Below are 18,408 nucleotides of genomic sequence, written 5' to 3' on the forward strand. Positions count from 1 at the left end.
TTCCTTTAAATTTTATTTCATCCCTAACTCTGAGTCTCAGTGTGAAGTCATGCAGCCCAATGTAGTCCCCTCCACTCAGATCCCAAACATGTTCCCCAGATAGAACCTCCTCCCTAGGCAAGTTTGTAGTCACTGTCCACTGAGCATCCCTATTTCCCTACTTGCCATTTAACTTTGATTCCAGAGAAAACATCCCAGGAATGAGAAAACACTAGATCTCTGCCTATCCTTGTGATAGAACCAATGCAAATTATACTTTTCCCAATATGTTTTGTTTGTTTATTTTGGATGAGGAAGATTGGCCCTAAACTAAGTCTGTGCAAATCTTCCTCTATATTTTTTACGTGGTATGCTGCCACAGCATGGCTTGATGAGCAGTGTGCAGGTCCTCGCCAGGCTCTGGGCCCACGAACAATAGGCTTCCGAAGCAGAGTGCACAAATTTAACCACTGCACCAATGGGCAGGTCACCCCCCAATACGTTTTTACCATTAAAAAAAAAAGGACTCCTAGTCAAAACTGAGAAGTGAAGAACAGTTTCCTTTTATAATTAGAAAAGTTTTTAAGTTTGAAAACAACTGTAAAGCAAAATTTAGAGAGAAGCAAACAAATACATGGAAGACTTGAGGGATGAAAGACTCATTCCTAACTAGCAGGACTTTAAAAATCTCCCCAACTCACACGCCTTCCCAACCACTGATAAGATCTAGAGTTTCCATCTCTTCTGAATACTCTCTTAGCTTGTGTGCTCTTTGGCCTTCTGGTCTCCCCTGAGTACAGTGCTTCCTCTGCAGCCTTCTCAAGGAGTTCCTGTTGCCCACTTCACTTGCCACTTCTAGATCTCTTCCATATCTCCTACCTAAAAAATAAAATAATAAAAACAATCTTTGAATTCTGTGTAGGTAGACTACATGACCCAGTATCGTTCCTTATTGCAGTCATCTACCAGCTCCAAGGCCTCTTCTCATTTGGGGGATATTTTTGTTCCTGGCTCACAGACACTCTCTTCAAATCCAAGCCTGTCACTATTCCTGGTAATTTCAATAAACTCATATATAATCCTTCCATTATACTGATCAGTCAGTTCTTTGATTGAATCTCCTCCAATTGTCTCTTCTTTACTCAGTCTTGATCACTCACTTCCATGACCATGTCTTAGATGTGGCATTAGAAAATAATTGCAACTTCTTTATCACCAAAATGTTAAACACTTCACTCTTGACCACTTCTAAGAGCTCTCTCCATCTGGTATGCCATTGCCAATAATTTCTAGCCTTCATCAGGACCTGAAATCTGTAGGGAAACTAATCTTGTGTTTCAATGGAAAATTAGGCATATCTATAACATACCTTTCTGGGTTATCAGAGTCTACCCCTGTTTACTGTCTTTGAAATGTTTTGTAACTCTTTATAAATTGTAGGTAACTGATAGATACCTGAATTCTGTCCTGTCTAGTAGAGATTTAATTGACTTTCTTTTTTTTTTGTTTTTGAGGAATATTAGCCCTGAGCTAACATCTGTTGCCAACCTTCCTCTTTTTACTGAGGAAGACTGGCACTGAGCTAACATCCATGCCCATCTTCCTCTACTTTATATGTGGGACGCCTACCACAGCATGGCTTGCCAAGAGGTGCCATGTCTGCACCCGGGATCTGAACTGACAAACCCAGACTGCCAAAGCAGAACTTTGCAATTAACCGCTGAGGCCCTAACTGACTTCCTTACCACCACTTGGAAAAACCACTTCGTTTGTCTCTATTTGCAATTCTTTCTATTACTTCATATATATCCATGCTGTTTTGACTTTTCCCTTGAGCCAAATACATCTTCCTATCTCACTCATATCATGTGAGTAAAATAAATTATTTTATGCATGTTTATTGTTATTATTTATCTATGAGAGTCAAAATTTTACTGTTCTTTGAAAATTATCTTTTAACAAATCTGTTGACTTTTCTACATTTTGTCTGTCCCTAAGCCCCTCATATTCTCATTTCCCTCCTTGCTCACCTTAAATTCCATGATCCTTCTTTATAATGACTCCCTTATACACAAGAAGTCCCTTGGTCTTCTATTGTTTCGTTACATACAGCAAAATCCCAAATCTCTATGTGCCTTCCCTCACATTTCTGATATGACTGGACAAAAACACAATAATTCTGAGATCTCACTTCAGATTCATAACCATGAACTTCCTGAGGACCCCAAATATTGCACTGCTATCACGTTTCCTTTCCCTGGTTGATTCAGTTTTCACTCTTTCTCTTTCCTTCTTTACTTCAAGTTCTAACATCTCTACTCCATCCTAACTGTAAGCCAATTACCCCATTTCCTGTTTCCGAGGTAAAGAGATGCAATCAGAAGAGAACTTGCACTGGTCCCTCCCATAGGTTCTTCTGGTCCCCTGGCATCTGTATTGCCACATTCTACTTTCCTTCCTGTTACTGTAGAGGAGCAGACGACCCTCCCATCTGAGGACACTTCCTCTGATCCCATAGCTCTTGCCTCCTTAACAGCATTGCTTGACATTTCTCCCTCTTTCCTGAATTATCAGTATTCTCTCTTTAGCACTATTCGTGTCAGCATGCAAAATCTTTTGTAAAAACTCTTTGACCTCACATCTCTCTCCAGTCGTGGCCAGCTTCATCTTGTTTACTGTAAAGCTCATTGAAACAGCTAATACAGTCACCACTTTCAAACCTTCTATTCTCTTTCTTTCTTTAGCTTCTTCCATTCAAGATATTACCCACACCATCTCACTGAAACTGTTCTGCTCAAGGTCACTAGTAACTTCTATATTGCCAAATTCAATGCTCACATCCCAGTCCTCACCTCGCTAGACCCATCAGCAGCATTTAGCATGTTGACACATCCTCCCTCTTGACGCACCTTTTTCTCTGAGCTCCAGGACATCAGACTATCTTGCTTGTCTTCCAACCCGCTGTTCCTTCTCAGACTCCTTGACTGCTTCTTGCTCATCTCTCCTGCTTCAGGGCTCAGTCACTGGGCATCTAATCAAGTCAACACTTATCCCATTGTAGCAAGTTACAAGATTTCAATCTCCAGTCCAGTTCTCTCCCCTGAACTCTAGACTCATATATCCAATGGTCTACTTTGCAACCACACTTGAAGGTTTAACACACATCTCAAACTTAAAATGTCCAGAACCAAATTCCTGCTCTTCCACCCCAAATCTACTCTCACCACAGTTATCTCTATCTAAATAAATGACAACTCCATTGTTCTGGTATTCAGAAAATAACCTTGCAGTCCCCAGATCTCTCTTTCTCTCACACTCCTTGTCAAAACCATCAGTATTATTATCTCTATCCTCAAAATATAACACTTCTCGCCACCTCTACTGCTATTGCCATAGACCAAACCTGTCATCCTCTCTAGCATGGACGATAGCAATGGCCAGAAAACAGAGAGATCCTCTACAACTACATATCAAATCATGTCCTCCTCTGTCCAAAACTGTCCCCTTACCATACCCTTCAAGATACAACTCAAATCATAGAGAAGTCTCCTAAATCCTATACAATGTGGCAACTTCATTACTTATTTGATCTTATTTCCACTACTGTCCCCTTTTCACACTCCATTTTAGCAACATGGCTTCCCTCTATTTTTCCAACATGCTGATCACATTTCTGCCTTAGAAATTTGCTGTGTCCTCTAACTAAAACTCTATTGCCTAGAGATATTTCTATGGCTTATTACCTCACCACATTAAGACTTTGAATAAGTCATATCTTCTCAGCCTTATCTTCTCCATGACCAACTAGAGTTGATTGATTGCATTGATATAGATTGATTGCAAAAACGGATCCCCTGTTCTTAAGGGGGATCCTCCATGTCTTCTTTTATCTATTCTTTTTGCAGTATAACTCTGTATTTCCTCTTATCAAGAGGTAGAGGCTATTTACCCTCTCCTTCAATAGGATCAATTGCATTGATCATTAGAATGCATCAAATGGGACATTGTGACAGTGCTGAGTCTAGGCTTCAAGGTGCCTTATGTGGTTTTACTTTCTGTCTTGGGACTCTACCAACGGCCATAGGAAGTTGAGACTAGTCAGCCGGTTGATGAGAGACATGAGGTCATCACCCAGACAACCCCAGCTGATGGTCAGCCAACTACAGAAATGTGAAAGAGATGAAAGAAACATGAGCCCTTCCATACTAACTAGCATGAGTTGACCTGTCAGTTGACTTCAAACACACAAACAAGCCAGCCAAGATCAATCAAGTCTGGCCCATATTAACAGAACTACTCAGATGACCCATAAACATAACAACAATAAAAATGCTACCATTTTAAGCCACTCCATTTTCTGAGTGGTTTATTCCATGACAATAGCTAAATACTACATCATCCAGTTTTAAGTTTCTACTCACTGTTACCCCTTATGCTTTTACGCTTTCCTTGCTTTAGTTTTCTTCATAGCACTTAAAAAGGGACAGAGTAAATATATACTAAGCAATTGTTTCTTGTCTGGCTCACCCAACCAGAATCAAAGCAGATATTATTGCACTTGATACATAGTAAGCACTGGAAAAATATATCTTGAATGAGTGAATGACATGTATTCCTCAATGCCAATACTTTAAACATATTTCTAATTATTATAAGAAGCTGTTATGAAGGTAAGAGTGCTCAGAGTACATAGATCAGGTTTGCTGGGATCATTTGTGAAGCTAAATTTCATTAACCCATGTTTTTCAGAAGGAGGTGAAGACTCATTTTTTCCACTTTTACACTGAATTGAGCAGGTTAACTAAATGTTGTCCAAGGGACTCAAGTTATAGCACCCCTAGAGCCATGATTTCCTTCAGTAACAAAGTTAGCCTTGAGTGCCCATTGAGATGGATTTAAAGAGAAAGTTGACATATGATGAGAAAAGGTAATAGAGAACAATATATATTTCTAGAGTGACAGAGTTAAAGAACTAGAGAATTGCCTTTGTAAGAATCAGTACAATGGAGGAATTGGAGAGAAGATTAAATGGTGGTACAAAAGGAGAAAGAGTAGGAAAGCAACTTCAGTGGCAGTGACCATAAAAGCTTAGCTGGAATACAGCATCCAAGGAAAAGAAAAGAAGCAGGAGATGGATACTATCTTCTTTGTGGAAGATTTTGAATAAGAAGTGTCAAGCATTTAGTACTGGGATGGTCCAGATTTAGAAGGTAATGGCAGATAAAGAAAGGAGACCAGGAGAATCAAGAATTAAAATACAAATATTGCAGAGTCAAGGAGACACAGAGAAGTGAGAATTGATCGATCAGCGAGTAAGATTCACTGAAACATTCTCCAGAGGGTAGAGACAAACCTTATTGGCTCAGTCATGCAATCAGTCCATGAGAAACGTGCAGGTGCCTGTGAAACAAAGCCCCAGATCTCTAAGAGATCTTTACAGCTTTTTTTCCCAAGGATCTCCTACAAAAAAGCATCCATAAAAAGCAAACTTCCTTAATTTTCTCCTGGGCCCAAAAATCCTTCAAGGAATAAGTCAGGAGATAAGATTTCTCAGGTAGAGAGAGGAATGTACAGGTTCACGGCCGTGTTGGGAGGAAGAAGCTGGTGAAGAAAAGACTCACTGACCCATGGTTTGGGGAGGAGGTTTCTGTTCGAGGCTGAAGCACTGTGGGAGGAGCACTATTATACTGCTGACAGTAATAAATGGCCAGATCTTCAGCCTGGAGGCTGCTGATCGTGAGAGTGAAATCTGTCCCAGATCCACTGCCACTGAATCGGTCGGGGACCCCAGACGCTCTGCTGGATGCAGCATAGATGAGCTGCTTAGGAGCCTGTCCTGGTTTGTGCTGGTACCAAGCTAAGTAGCTGCTAACACTCTGACTGGCCTTGCACTTCATCTCGACTCTCTGTCCTAGAGACGCTGCCAAGGAGCCTGGAGACTGGGTCATCACGATGTGCCCACAGGCACCTGCAATCACAAATGGATAATGATGATACACACACACTTTATCATAGACACATTGAAATACATAATTTAAAATGTGCTTTCTAATGGCATTACAGGTCAGCACATAATTGGGTCTATTTTGGAAATAGCTAGTATTTCCTAGTATATCTTAAAGTTTTTTTTTAATTCTAAAATGATATTACTCCAAAAGCACTGAGACTTATAAATTTCTCACCTGAGACCCAGAGAAACACCGACAAGAGGACCTGTGTCTGTGACATCATCTTGCTGCCCCTGCCTGCATGATGAACCTCAGCCCACACTGCAAAGACCTTTTATAAAACCTGAACAGCTGATCTGGGCCTGCAGGGGTCTATGCAAAACCCTCAATGAGTACAGAAGCAACTTGCATGTGCAGTGGGCTGTGAAAGCATCTAATGCAAATCAAGAGCCAAAAATATCATCACCAAAAATGTGGTTGTATGACCAGAAGACCCAGAAGTCTACTTAGAAGCTCTAAAACTACAAACTGCTAGATGATCTGATGAAGAGTTTCTATTTTAAACTCAAAATCATTTTTAAATGAGTTCAGTTTCCAGAAATGATGGGCTAGCTTCCTCATGTCAATAATCCTGGTGGAATAAAAAGCATGCTGGAAAAAAAACTACGAAAGAAAGAAAAGGAATAAAAAGAAAGGAAGGGCAAGAAAGGAGGAAGGGAAAGAGAGGGAAGGAAGGAAGATATGAAATAAGGAAGGGGCAGAGGGAGGGAAGAACAGAGGGAGGCAGTGAGGGAGGGAAGAAGGGTCCAAAAAAACAATGGGGAAATTTTGGCCCAATTGTGTAAAAGTATCTGTGAGCAGCAAATGAGCTCTGAAGACATTTTTATCCTAAAGATATGTAAGAACACCAGAAACACATGAGCATGGATTTAGGGGACATACAAAGGCCAGAGAGATAGAAACAGGCCCAGAAATTGCTCATTTGGAAACACATGTGGAGCCCTAATTTGAGCTAGGGGCAAGAGGGACTCTAATCTCAGATGAACTGTCAACCAAAGAGAAACTGGAACCTATCCTTCCCACAACTGCTAGAAACCGAATAGAGGCCTCTGCATTCATTGCAACAGTAGAGAGAAAAAGACAAACAAGATATCCTTAGGAAGTTATGGTTCCAGTGTCCTTTGCAAGGATTTTTACTCCACATCTGCATGGCTCATATGGGTCTGGGACTCTCTAATCCTGGAATCATGTTAAGATATTCCTACTGATACAGCCCCCAAATGAAAGCTGCTCTGGAGAAGGGCTTATCATTCCAAAGTCTTCAGGAACCCTTATAAATAACTTTTTAAGGATCAAACATTCAGTCTTTAGCATCAATAGAAGAGGACTTCCACTTCCAGGGAAAATCAGGAAACAAGGCAGAGATTTGCATTCCTGGATGTGTGTGTGTTTGTGTGTGTGTGAGTGTGTGTGCCAGTACCAAACAAAGTAAAATTCACTAGGTCTTGTATCCAATGAAAGGTTAGCAGTCATGCAAAAAAGCAGGGATATGACCCATAATGAGGGGATTAATTAATCAATTTAACCAATTCAGAACTAACATGAATGTTAGAATCAGCAAGAAAGAACATTACAACTTGCTATAATTGTATTAAAGATGTTCAAAAGTTAAGCAGAGGCATAGAAATTATAAGAAACAGAGTTAAAGTGAACTGATAGAGATGAAAACTACAGCATGTCTGATATAGAAAGTGAATGGAATTAATCAGAGATGAGAAAAGGTGACATTAAAAAACTGGGTAGAATTAATCGGATATGACAGAAGGAGAGATAAGTAAACATGGAGACATAACAATAGAAACTATTCAATAGGAAACAGAAGAAAAAATCTGAAAGAATGGCAAGTTCATCAGTGAGCTATAGGACAGCTTCAAGTGGATAACATACACGTAATTGGAGTCCTAAAGGAGAAGGAGCATCAGAAACAGAAAAAATACTAGAAGAAATAATAGCCAAAAATCTTTCAAATTTGAAGAAAATCATAAATGACCAGATCCAGGAAACTCAAGGAATTGCAAGCTGAAGAAAACTGAAGAAAAATGCACCAAAGCTTATCATCGTAACAAATTGTTCAGAGCCATGATAAGAAGAATATCTTTAAAGTAGTAAGAGAAAAAAAATATTACATACAAACCTAAGGATGTTGGCAGATTTCAGAGACAGTGGAACGACATATTGGAAGTATTGAAAAAAAGCGCCAACCAAAAATCTATCCCCATAAAAATGATATTTCAGAAGCAAATATTGAATAAAAACTTTTAAAACACAGCAAAACTGAAAGAATACATCACTAACAGTTCTGCTCTACAAGCAATACTGAAAGAAGTCCTCCAGGAAAAAGGAAAATGATAGCAGATGAAAATATAAATAGCACTGGAAAAAGTAACAGCATGGGTAAATTTACAAAATTTTTCTTGCCACTTAAATCTACTTGAAAGTTAGTTGACTATGTAATCAAATATTATGGCAAGGTTGTGGAACTTATAACACATATAAAAGCATGATAACAATATCAGAAAGTTCAGACGGGTAGAAATGGAATATAGTATTGAAATTCTAACACTAGATAGAAAGTGGTAATACCTTATGGTAATTAAAGATACGTGCTATAAATCTCAAAGCAACCGCTAATAAAAGATAAAGAATTAAATATTATAAGCTAACAAAAGAAATCAAAAGGAATCATAAGAAATACTCAATTAATCCAAAAGTAAAGAGAAAAAGAGTAAGAAAAAACAGATGGGATAAATAGAAAATGAATAGCAAGATACAAATAGATTAAAATTTAAGAGATTAACCATTGTAACACTAACAAAAAAGGATGGTTATTTTAATATCAGATGAAATTGATTTCAGAGCAGAGTATTACCAGGGATAAGGAGGGACATTCGGCAATGATAAAGAGGTCATGTTTTCAAGGATACACAAAAATATTCAACATTTTTGTAGATGCATTCACTATCTTAATTATAGAGATTAATTCACGAGTATAAACATATAACATGTCAAGTTGTGCATTTAAATATGTGCAATTTATTGGATGTTAATTTTACCACAAGAAATAAGTTTTTTTAATTTACTCCTTATCAAGTGAAAAAACAGAACAAAGGAGAGAAAAAATAATCACTCACTTAATCTTCCATAAAAATAATCTTATATGAATTAGTACCTTGAAACTTTCATGGACAATTCAAGGACTGTTCAATCCATCAATCCCATTTACCTTCTTGTTGATTTATATGCAATGATTATCATATGTTTTACTTCTATGTGTACTTTAAACCTGAAAAATATTATTTTTGCTTTATACAGCTGATAGACATCATACTTATGCCCATATTTTACTTCATTTCTTACAGCATCTCTACATTAGTTATCCATTGCTGTGTAACAAATTGTACCAAATTTCAGCAACATAAATATTAAACATTCATGGTCTCACACCAGTTCCGTGAGTCAGGAATTTGAGGATGGCTTCCCTGGCTGGTTCTGGCTCGAGGTTTCTCATCAGGTTGCTGTCAAGATGTCAGCCAGAGCTGCAGTCAGCAAAGGACTTGACCAGTAGCTTTCACGGTGACCCACTCATCTGGTGGCGAGTTAGTGATGGCCATTGGCAAGAGGCCTCAGTTTCTTAACATGTGGCTCTGACCATAAAGTTACTTTTCTGTCCTCACAAGGTGGCATCTGGCTTCCTCTACTGAAAATTATCAAAAAGAGAGTAGTAAGAAGTCACAGTCTCTTTAACTTCCCAGCCTTTCAAATCACACACTGTTATTTCCTCAATATTGTACTGGTTACACAGGTTATCCTGATTTAATGTGAAGAGGAGGGTGTTAATATCAGGAGAAAGGAATACCAGGAGGCAGGGTACGTTGGGAGATTTCTTGGTGGCTAGGAATAAAGTTCTCTGAGTTTCCAATTGTATTCCCCTTGCCTAAAATATCCCCTTTAGCTTTCCTGTCACTGTAGCTCTGCTGGTAATAAAGTATTCCAATTATTTTCTGAATGTGCCTTTATTTTGTCTTTATTCTTGAAAGACACTTTCCTTTGGTGGGTAATTTTAATTTGGCAGTGAATTTTTTCTTGCAATTTGAATACATACTATTTCATTGTCTTCTTGCTTTACTGTTTCATCTCAGAAATCAGCTCTAGTTTTCATTGTGTGTTTTTAAAGGAAACTTATCTTTTTCTCTAGTTGCTTTTAAGGCTTTGTTATTTTGTTTTTGTTTTTGCATTGTTTTCTTTTTTCTTGCTGAGGAAGATTAGACCTGAGCTACCATCTGTGCCATCTTCCAGCATTTTGTATGTGGGATGCTGCTACAACATGACTGACAAGTGGCGTAGGCCCACGTCCAGGATCCAAACCCACAAACCTAAGCAGAGCAGAGTATGCCAAACCTAAGCACTACACAAGAGGTCTGGCCTCATAGGCTTTGTTTTCCTCTTTGGTTTGAAGCAACTGTACTATCATGGTCTTAGGTTGAGTTTCCCTTTTATTTATCCTGATTATGTTTCTTGCAGCTTCTTGAATCTATGACTTGATGTCTTTCATCAGCCTGGAAAGTGACCAAGCATTATATCATCAAACATTGATTTTCCTCCATTGCTTTCTTTTTTTCTGTCACTCCAATTGCACATTGCCTTCTTAAAAAATCCCGCGTATTTAAGAATCTCTCTTCTATATTTTCCTTCCTTTTGTCTCTTCTTGATTCTACAATTTTGTTCTAATCTACTTTTTAGTTAACTCACTTTTCTTGAGCTGAGTTTAATCAACTGTGAAATCTGTTGGTGGAATCCTGAGTTTTATTTATTTTATTTTTTCAGCACAATATTTCTATTATGTGTTGAATTAACCAAGTAATTAAATCTAGGTGCTTTCAAGTAAATTCAGTTGCATCCAGTAGTTTGAAAAGCCAGCTCAGGATAACTATCAAAACCCCCTCTGGTCACAGAGACTATGTAAGATTTTGTACCTACTCCTGTTCCTAGTCCTGCTGTTCATTCTAAAACAGAGGGCAGAGTGAAGGGAAAATCCCTTAAAAGGCACAGGTTACTGTGGCTTCAGGTGTACTACAAGTTCAGCTACTGAGACTTAGCCAATCTGTTCTCAGAGTTGGGGAGATCCTCAACGCTTATTCTATCAGGCAGCATATGGGGTGATCTATGGGTGTCCATCTGTTCTCTGCACTGCTTCTTGGAATGAGAAATTTCCTGAGACCATGCTGTGCTCTGTATCAAGTAGACCCTAGCTGGAGATCAATAACTCAGCCCTCACAAAGGATCAATTCTGCCTTCAATTTTCCCCTTATGAAGGTTAATTTTATGTGTAAACATGGCTGGCTATGTTACCAGTTGTGTGGACAAACACCAGTTGAGATGATGCTGTGAAGGCATGTTTTGATGTGATTAACATTTAAATCAGCACCTTGCAAAAAGCTGATTATGCCACATAATGTGGGTAGGCCTCATTCAATCAGTTGAGACATTTAACAACAAAAACTGAGATTTCCCAACGAAGACAAAATTCTTCCTCATGATTGCAAACTAGAAGTCCTACCTGAGTTTCCAGCCTGCAGATTTCAGACTCAAGGCTGCAACATCAACAGTAACATGAATTTTCAACCTGCCAACCTGCTCTACAGATTTCTGACTTACCAGCCCTGACACTTGCAATTCCATAAATCTCTCTCTCTGGGTATACATTCCACTGGTCCTTTTCCTCTGCAGTTCCCTAAGAAAAAACATTCTTCAAACCTTATGTTCCAACACTTGAGCCAACAGGAACAAAAGATTTCTGATTGTCGTACCAGACATAGTAAATTCTTTCTTTCTCTCACACTGCCTTCCTGCTATTTCTCCAACATGCTGGTCTCATTTCTGCCTCAGAGCAGTGCTATTTCCTCTAGCTAAAGCTCTCTCTATTCCCTGGAGATATCTCTATGGCTCATTTTCACACCACATTTAGACCTTCATAGTCACACCTTATTCTCACCTCTCTGTGACATTCTATGGTAGGTTCACTGCAAAAAGGGATCCCCCATTCTTAAGGGGATCCCTCATCAGTCCCTATATCCATGTTTCCTACAGTAAACTTTGTAGTTCCTCTTATCAAGAGGTAAGGGCTGTTTATCCTCTCCTTCAAAAGGATAAATTACACTGATCCTTACAATGCATCAATTGGGACATTGAGACAGCACTCAATCTAGGCTACAAGATTCCTTAGGTCATTTGACTTTCTCTCTTGAGACCGTGCCAACTGCCTTAGAAAACTGAGATTAGTCTGTCAGTCAATGAGAGACATGAGGCCTAGTCACCCTAATAGCTCCAGCTGCCAGTCAGTCAACTACAGAAATGTGAAAGAGATTAAAGAAATTTGAGCCTTTCTGTATTAATCAGCACCCAGTTGACCTCTCAGCTGACTTCAAGCACACAAGCAAGCCAGTGAAGATCAATAGAGTATGGCACATATTAATAGAACTAATCAGCTGGTCCATTAGCATAACAGCAATAAAAATGCCACCATTTTAAACCACAGCATTTTGTGGCTGGTTTATTACATGACAATAGCTAACTACTGCATCATCTAGTTTAAAATTTCTCCTCACTCTTACCCCCACAATCTTTTACCCTCTTCCTTGCTTTACTTTTCTTTCAGCACTTAGAAAACTGCAATAAACATTTAGTGATGCAATTGTTTATTGCCTGGTTACCCCAACTGGAATGAAAGCAGATATTTTTGCTCCTGACACATAGGAAGAACTCAAAAAACAATCTCGAGTGAATGAGTTCCATGGATTCCTCAGTAGCAATACTTTAAACATATTTCTAATTATGAGGAGCAGTTATGCAGGTAAGCGTGTTCAGACTACACTGATGAGGTTTGCTGGGATCTTTCCGGAAGCTAAATTTAATTAACCCATGTATTTCAGAAGGAGTGAAGAAATAATACTAAAACGACTGGAGTTTTTCCATTTTTACACTGAAATGAGCAGGTTAATTGAATGTTGTCCAAAGGACTCAAGTCATAGCACACTTAGAGCCATAATTTCCTTCAGTCACAAAATTAGACTTGGCTGCCCAAGGGATGGATTTAAAGAGGAAGATGATAGATGATGAGAAAAACTAATAGGGAACACTATCATATATTTCTAGAGTGACAGGGTTAAAGAATTAGGGTATTGCATGTGTAAGAGTGAGTACAACTGTGGAAATGGAGAGAAGATAGAGGGTAGTACAAAAGCACACAGAGTAAGAAAACTTTAGTGACATTGACCAGAAATGTTTGGCTGGAAAATCTGTGCATGAAAGGAAACAGCAAGAGAGGGATACTACCTTCTATGTGGCATGTTTCAAATGGGAGAAGTCAAGGGTTTAATAACAGGATAGTCCAGAGTTAAAAGCGTGATTGCAGATAAAGAAAAGAAACCAGGAGAACCAGAAATTAAAATAGAAATGTTCCAGAAGTACGGAGGAACAGGGAAGATAGCATGGATCCATCAAGTTGTAAAATTCAGTGAACCTTTCTCCAGAGGGTTGAGACAAACCTTATTGGCTTAATTATGCGATCACGCCATGGGAAACGTGGAATTCTGTGATGCAAAACGTCCCGATCTCAAAGAGATATTTACAACATTTTTTCTCAATAATCTCTCACAAAAAGGGATCCAGAAAGAGCAAACTTCCTTAATTTTCTCCTGGACCCTGGAAATCTACCAAAGAGTTACTCAGGAGATATGAGATCTCAGGTAGATAGAGGAACGTGAGTGTTCACGGCTGTGTGCAGAGGAAGCAGATGGTACAGAAAAGACTCACTGACCCATGGTTTGGGGAGGAGGTTTGTGTTCGGGTCTGAAGCACTGTGGGAGGAGCATTATAACTCTGAAAACAGTAGTAAACTGCCACATCTTCAGCCTGGAGGCTGCTGATGGTAAGAGTGAAATCTGTCCCAGATCCACTGCCACTGAATCGGTCGGGGACCCCAGACGCTCTGCTGGATGCACTGTAGATGAGCAGCTTAGGAGCCTGTCCTGGTTTCTGCTGGTACCAGGCTAAGTAGCTGCTAGCACTCTGACTGGCCTTGCACTTCATCTCGACCCTCTGTCCTAGAGACACTGCCAAGGAACCTGGAGACTGGGTCATCATGATGTCCCCACAGGCACCTGCAATCACAAATGGATAATGATGATACACACACACTTTATCATAGACACATTGAAGTATGTAATTTAAAATGTGCTTTCTAATGGCATTACAGGTCAGCACATAATTGGGTCTATTTTGGAAATACCTAGTATTTCTTAGTATATCTTAAAATTATTTTTTTAATTCTGAAATGATATTACTCCAAAAACATTGAGGAACTTAAATGTCTCACCTGAGACCCAACGCAACAAGGATATAAGGACCTGTGTCTGTGACATCATCTTGCTGCCCCTGCCTGCATGATGAACCTCAGCCCACACTGCAAAGACCTTTTATAAAACCTGAACAGCTGATCTGGGCCTGCAAGGGTCTATGCAAAACACTCAATGAGTACAGAAGCAACTTGCATGTGCAGTGAGTGGGCTGTGAAAGCATCTAATGCAAATCAAGAGCCAAAATATCATCACCAAAAATGTGGTTGTATGACCAGAAGTCTACTTAGAAGCTCTAAAACTACAAACTGCTAGATGATCTAATGAAGAGTTTCTATTTTAAAGTCAAAATTATTTTCAAATGCGTTCAGTTTCCAGAAATTATGGGCAAGGTTCCCGATATGAACAATCCTGGTGGAATAATAAAACAGCCAGAAAAAAACTAAAAAGTGAGAAAAGAAAGGAAGAGCAGGAAAGAGGGAGGGGAAAGGGAAGGAAAGACTGAAGGAAGGAAGGAAGCAAAGTAATAAGAAAGAGACAGAAGGACTGAGGGACCAATGGAGGTAGTGAGGGAGGGAAGAAGGGTCCAAAGAAACAATGGGGAACTTTTGGCCCAATTTTGTAAAAGAATCTATGACCAGCAAATGAGCTCTGAAGACATTTTTATCCTAAAGGTATGTAAGTACACTGGAAACACGTGAGCATGGATTTAGGGGACATACAAAGGCCAGAGAGATAGAAAACAGGCCCAGAAATTACTCATTTGCAAACGCATGTGGAGCCCTAATTTGAGCTAGGGGCAAGAGGGACTCTAATCTCAGATGAACTGTCAACCAAAGAGAAACTGGAACCTATCCTTCCCACAACTGCTAGAAACCGAATAGAGGCCTCTGCATTCATTGCAACAGTAGAGAGAAAAAGACAAACAAGATATCCTTAGGAAGTTATGGTTCCAGTATCCTTTGCAAGGATTTTTACTCCACATCTGTATGGCTTATGTTGGTTTGGGAGTCTCCAACCTTGGAATCGTGTTAAGATATTCCTACTGATACAGGCCCCAAATGAAAGCTGCTCTGGAGAACGTCCTATCATTCCAAAGTCCTCAGGAAACCTCATAAATATGTTTTTTCTAATTTTTTTTGGATGTACATCATATTTCGAATTCTGTATACATTACATCATGCTCACCACCCGAACACTAATTATAGTCCACCCCCTCACATGTGAGCCTAATCACCCCTTTTGCCCTCCCCCACTTCACCAATGGTAACCACCAGTCCAATCTCCAATGCTATGTTTTTTATTTTTGTCCTTTTTATCTTCTACTTATGAGTGAAATCACATGGTATTTGACTTTCTCCCTCTGACTTATTTCACTCAGCATAACACCCTAAAGGTCCATCCATGTTGTCACAAATGGCCGGATTTCGTCATTTTTTATGGCTGAGTAGCAGTCCATAGTGTAAAAATACCACATCTTCTTTATCCATTCGTCCTTTGATGGGCACCTAGGTTGCTTCCATGTCTTGGCTATTGTGTATAATGCCGCAATGAACATAGGGGTGCAAGTATCTTTATGCCTTTGTGTTTTCAAGTTCTTTTGATAAATACCCAGCAGTGGAATAGCTGGATCATATGGTAGATCTATCCTTAATTTTCTGAGGATACTCCATACTGCTTTCCATAGTGGCTGCACCAGTTTGCACTGCCACCAGCAGTGAATAAGGATTCCCTTCTCTCCACACTCTCTCCAACATTTGTCGTTTCCTGTCTTGTTAATTATAGCCATTCTAACCGGAGTGAGGTGATAGCTCATTGTAGTTTTGATTTGCATTTCCCTGATAGCTAATGATGTTGAGCATCTTTTCATATGCCTGTTGGTCATCTGTATATCTTCTTTGGAGAAATCTCTGTTCAGATCTTTTGCCCATTTTCTAATTGGATTGTTGGTTTTTTGTTGTTGAGCCGTATGAGTTCATCATATATTTTGGATATTAACCCCTTATCTGATATGTGGTTTGCAAATATCTTCTCCCAATTGTTAGGTTGTCTTTTCATTTTGTTGATGGTTTCCTTTGCTGTGCAGAAGCTTTTTAGTTTGATGTAGTCCCATTTGTTCATTTTTTTCTTTTGTTTCCCTTGCCCGGTCAGACATGGGACTTGAAAATATGCTGCTCAGACCAATGTCATAGAGCGTACTGCCTATGTTTTCTTCTAGAAGTCTCATAGTTTCAGGTCTTACATTCAAGTCTTTAATCCATTTTGAGTTGATTTTTGTGCATGGTGTAAGGGAATGGTCTACTTTCATTCTTTTGCATGTGGCTGTCCAGTTTTCCCAATATCATTTATTGAAGAGACTCTCCTTTCTCCATCGTATGCTCTTTGCTCCCTTGTCAAATATTAGCTGTCCATAAACGTGTGGGTTTACTTCTGGGCTCTCAATTTTTTTTAAGGATCAAACATTCAGTCTGTAGCATCGATAGAAGAGGACTTCCACTTCCAGGGAAAATTGGGTAATAAGGCAGACATTTACATTCCTGGATGTGTGTGTGTTTGTGTGTGTCTGTATCTTTGTAACAGATTATTTTCAAGACACTGGACATCACACAATGAAGGACAGTCTGAGAGACAGGGAACAAATGAGCTGAGTTCTATGATTGTACCAGCTTATTGCCTTGAAAGAAGTTTCAGGCTGCAGCACAAGGAGCAGGAACTAGGCAGAGCCCAGTGGGCTCTCTGGTTGAGGAAACAAAGCTGAAAGTCCAGAAAGGCTGAAGTAGCTAAAGTTTGCAGGACAAAATGCTGAAGAAGAAAGAGCTGCAGAGATAGAGAGAACTCCCTATATCTGTTGATAGTTATCTAGAATATTCAACAGAGAGCTGATTGGTGCATGTCTATGAGGGAAATGCCTGAGGCTGAGCAACGAACCTCCAAGGAAATTGGAGGTAACAGTACCTGGCACTCACACAGGGACAGGAACAGGGTCTGGTTCCACCAGCCAGACTTGTAAACCTCAAAATTCCCAGGGTATTGAGTAAAGTATTCAGAAGGACTTTGTCTTTGTAGTGGGAATAATTAGCTCCAGATGAAATATGGTTCTAGTCCCAAGAAACAAACCATAAAAGCAAGACCCAAAACAATCAAACTATTTCCAATAATCTAGCTATGTCCTAGAACAAAGCTTAAGGATATTTATTGCAGGACAATGATGTCCACCACCAAACAAAGTAAAATTCACTAAGCCTTGTATCCAATGAAAGGTTAGCAGTTATGCAAAACAGCAGGAATATGACCCATAATGAGGAGAAGATTTAATCATTTAAACTACTCAGATCTGACATGAATGTTAGAATTAGCAGGAAAGAACATTAAAAGTTTTTATAATTGTATTATAGATGTTCAAAAGTTAAGCAGAGGCATAGAAGTTATTAAGAAAAAGAGTTAAAGTGAACTGATAGAGATAAAACTACAGCATGTCTGATATAGAAACTGAATGGAATTAATCAGAGATGAGAAAAGGTGATATTGAAAAACTGGGTAGAATTAATCAGAGATGACAGAAGGAGAGATAAGTAAACACGGAGACATAACAATAGAAACTATTCAATAGGAAACAGAAGACAAAACCTAAAAGAATGGCAAGTTCATCAGTGAGCTATAGGACAGCTTCAAGTGGACAACATACACGTAATTGGAGTCCTAAAGGAGAAGGAGCATCAGAAACAGAAAAAATACTAGAAGAAATAATAGCCAAAAATCTTTCAAATTTGAAGAAAATCATAAATGACCAGATCCAGGAAACTCAAGGAATTGCAAGCTGAAGAAAACTGAAGAAAAATGCACCAAAGCTTATCATCGTAACACATTGTTCAGAGCCATGATAAGAAGAATATCTTTAAAGTAGTGAGAAAAAAAAAATATTACATACAAACCTAAGGATGTTGGCAGATTTCAGAGACAATGGAACAACATCTTGGAAGTATTGAAAAAAAGCATCAACCAAAAATCTATACCCATAAAAATGATATCTCAAAGGCAAATATGGAATAAAAACTTTTAAAACACAG

The 18,408-nt window shown here is 39.0% G+C and overlaps 1 gene segment (V, D, J or C); it reads right to left on the minus strand.

Moving 5' to 3' along the window:
• Window positions 1-512: 512 nt before the first annotated feature.
• On the minus strand, window positions 513-6,238 carry LOC138917743 (immunoglobulin kappa variable 4-1-like). The segment is given in 3 exon segments: window positions 513-858; window positions 5,605-5,947; window positions 6,162-6,238. Coding segments are annotated over 3 exon segments (396 nt in total).
• Window positions 6,239-18,408: the final 12,170 nt, after the last annotated feature.

The sequence above is a fragment of the Equus caballus genome, chromosome 15 (assembly GCF_041296265.1).
Source record: "Equus caballus isolate H_3958 breed thoroughbred chromosome 15, TB-T2T, whole genome shotgun sequence".
NCBI lineage: Eukaryota > Metazoa > Chordata > Mammalia > Perissodactyla > Equidae > Equus > Equus caballus.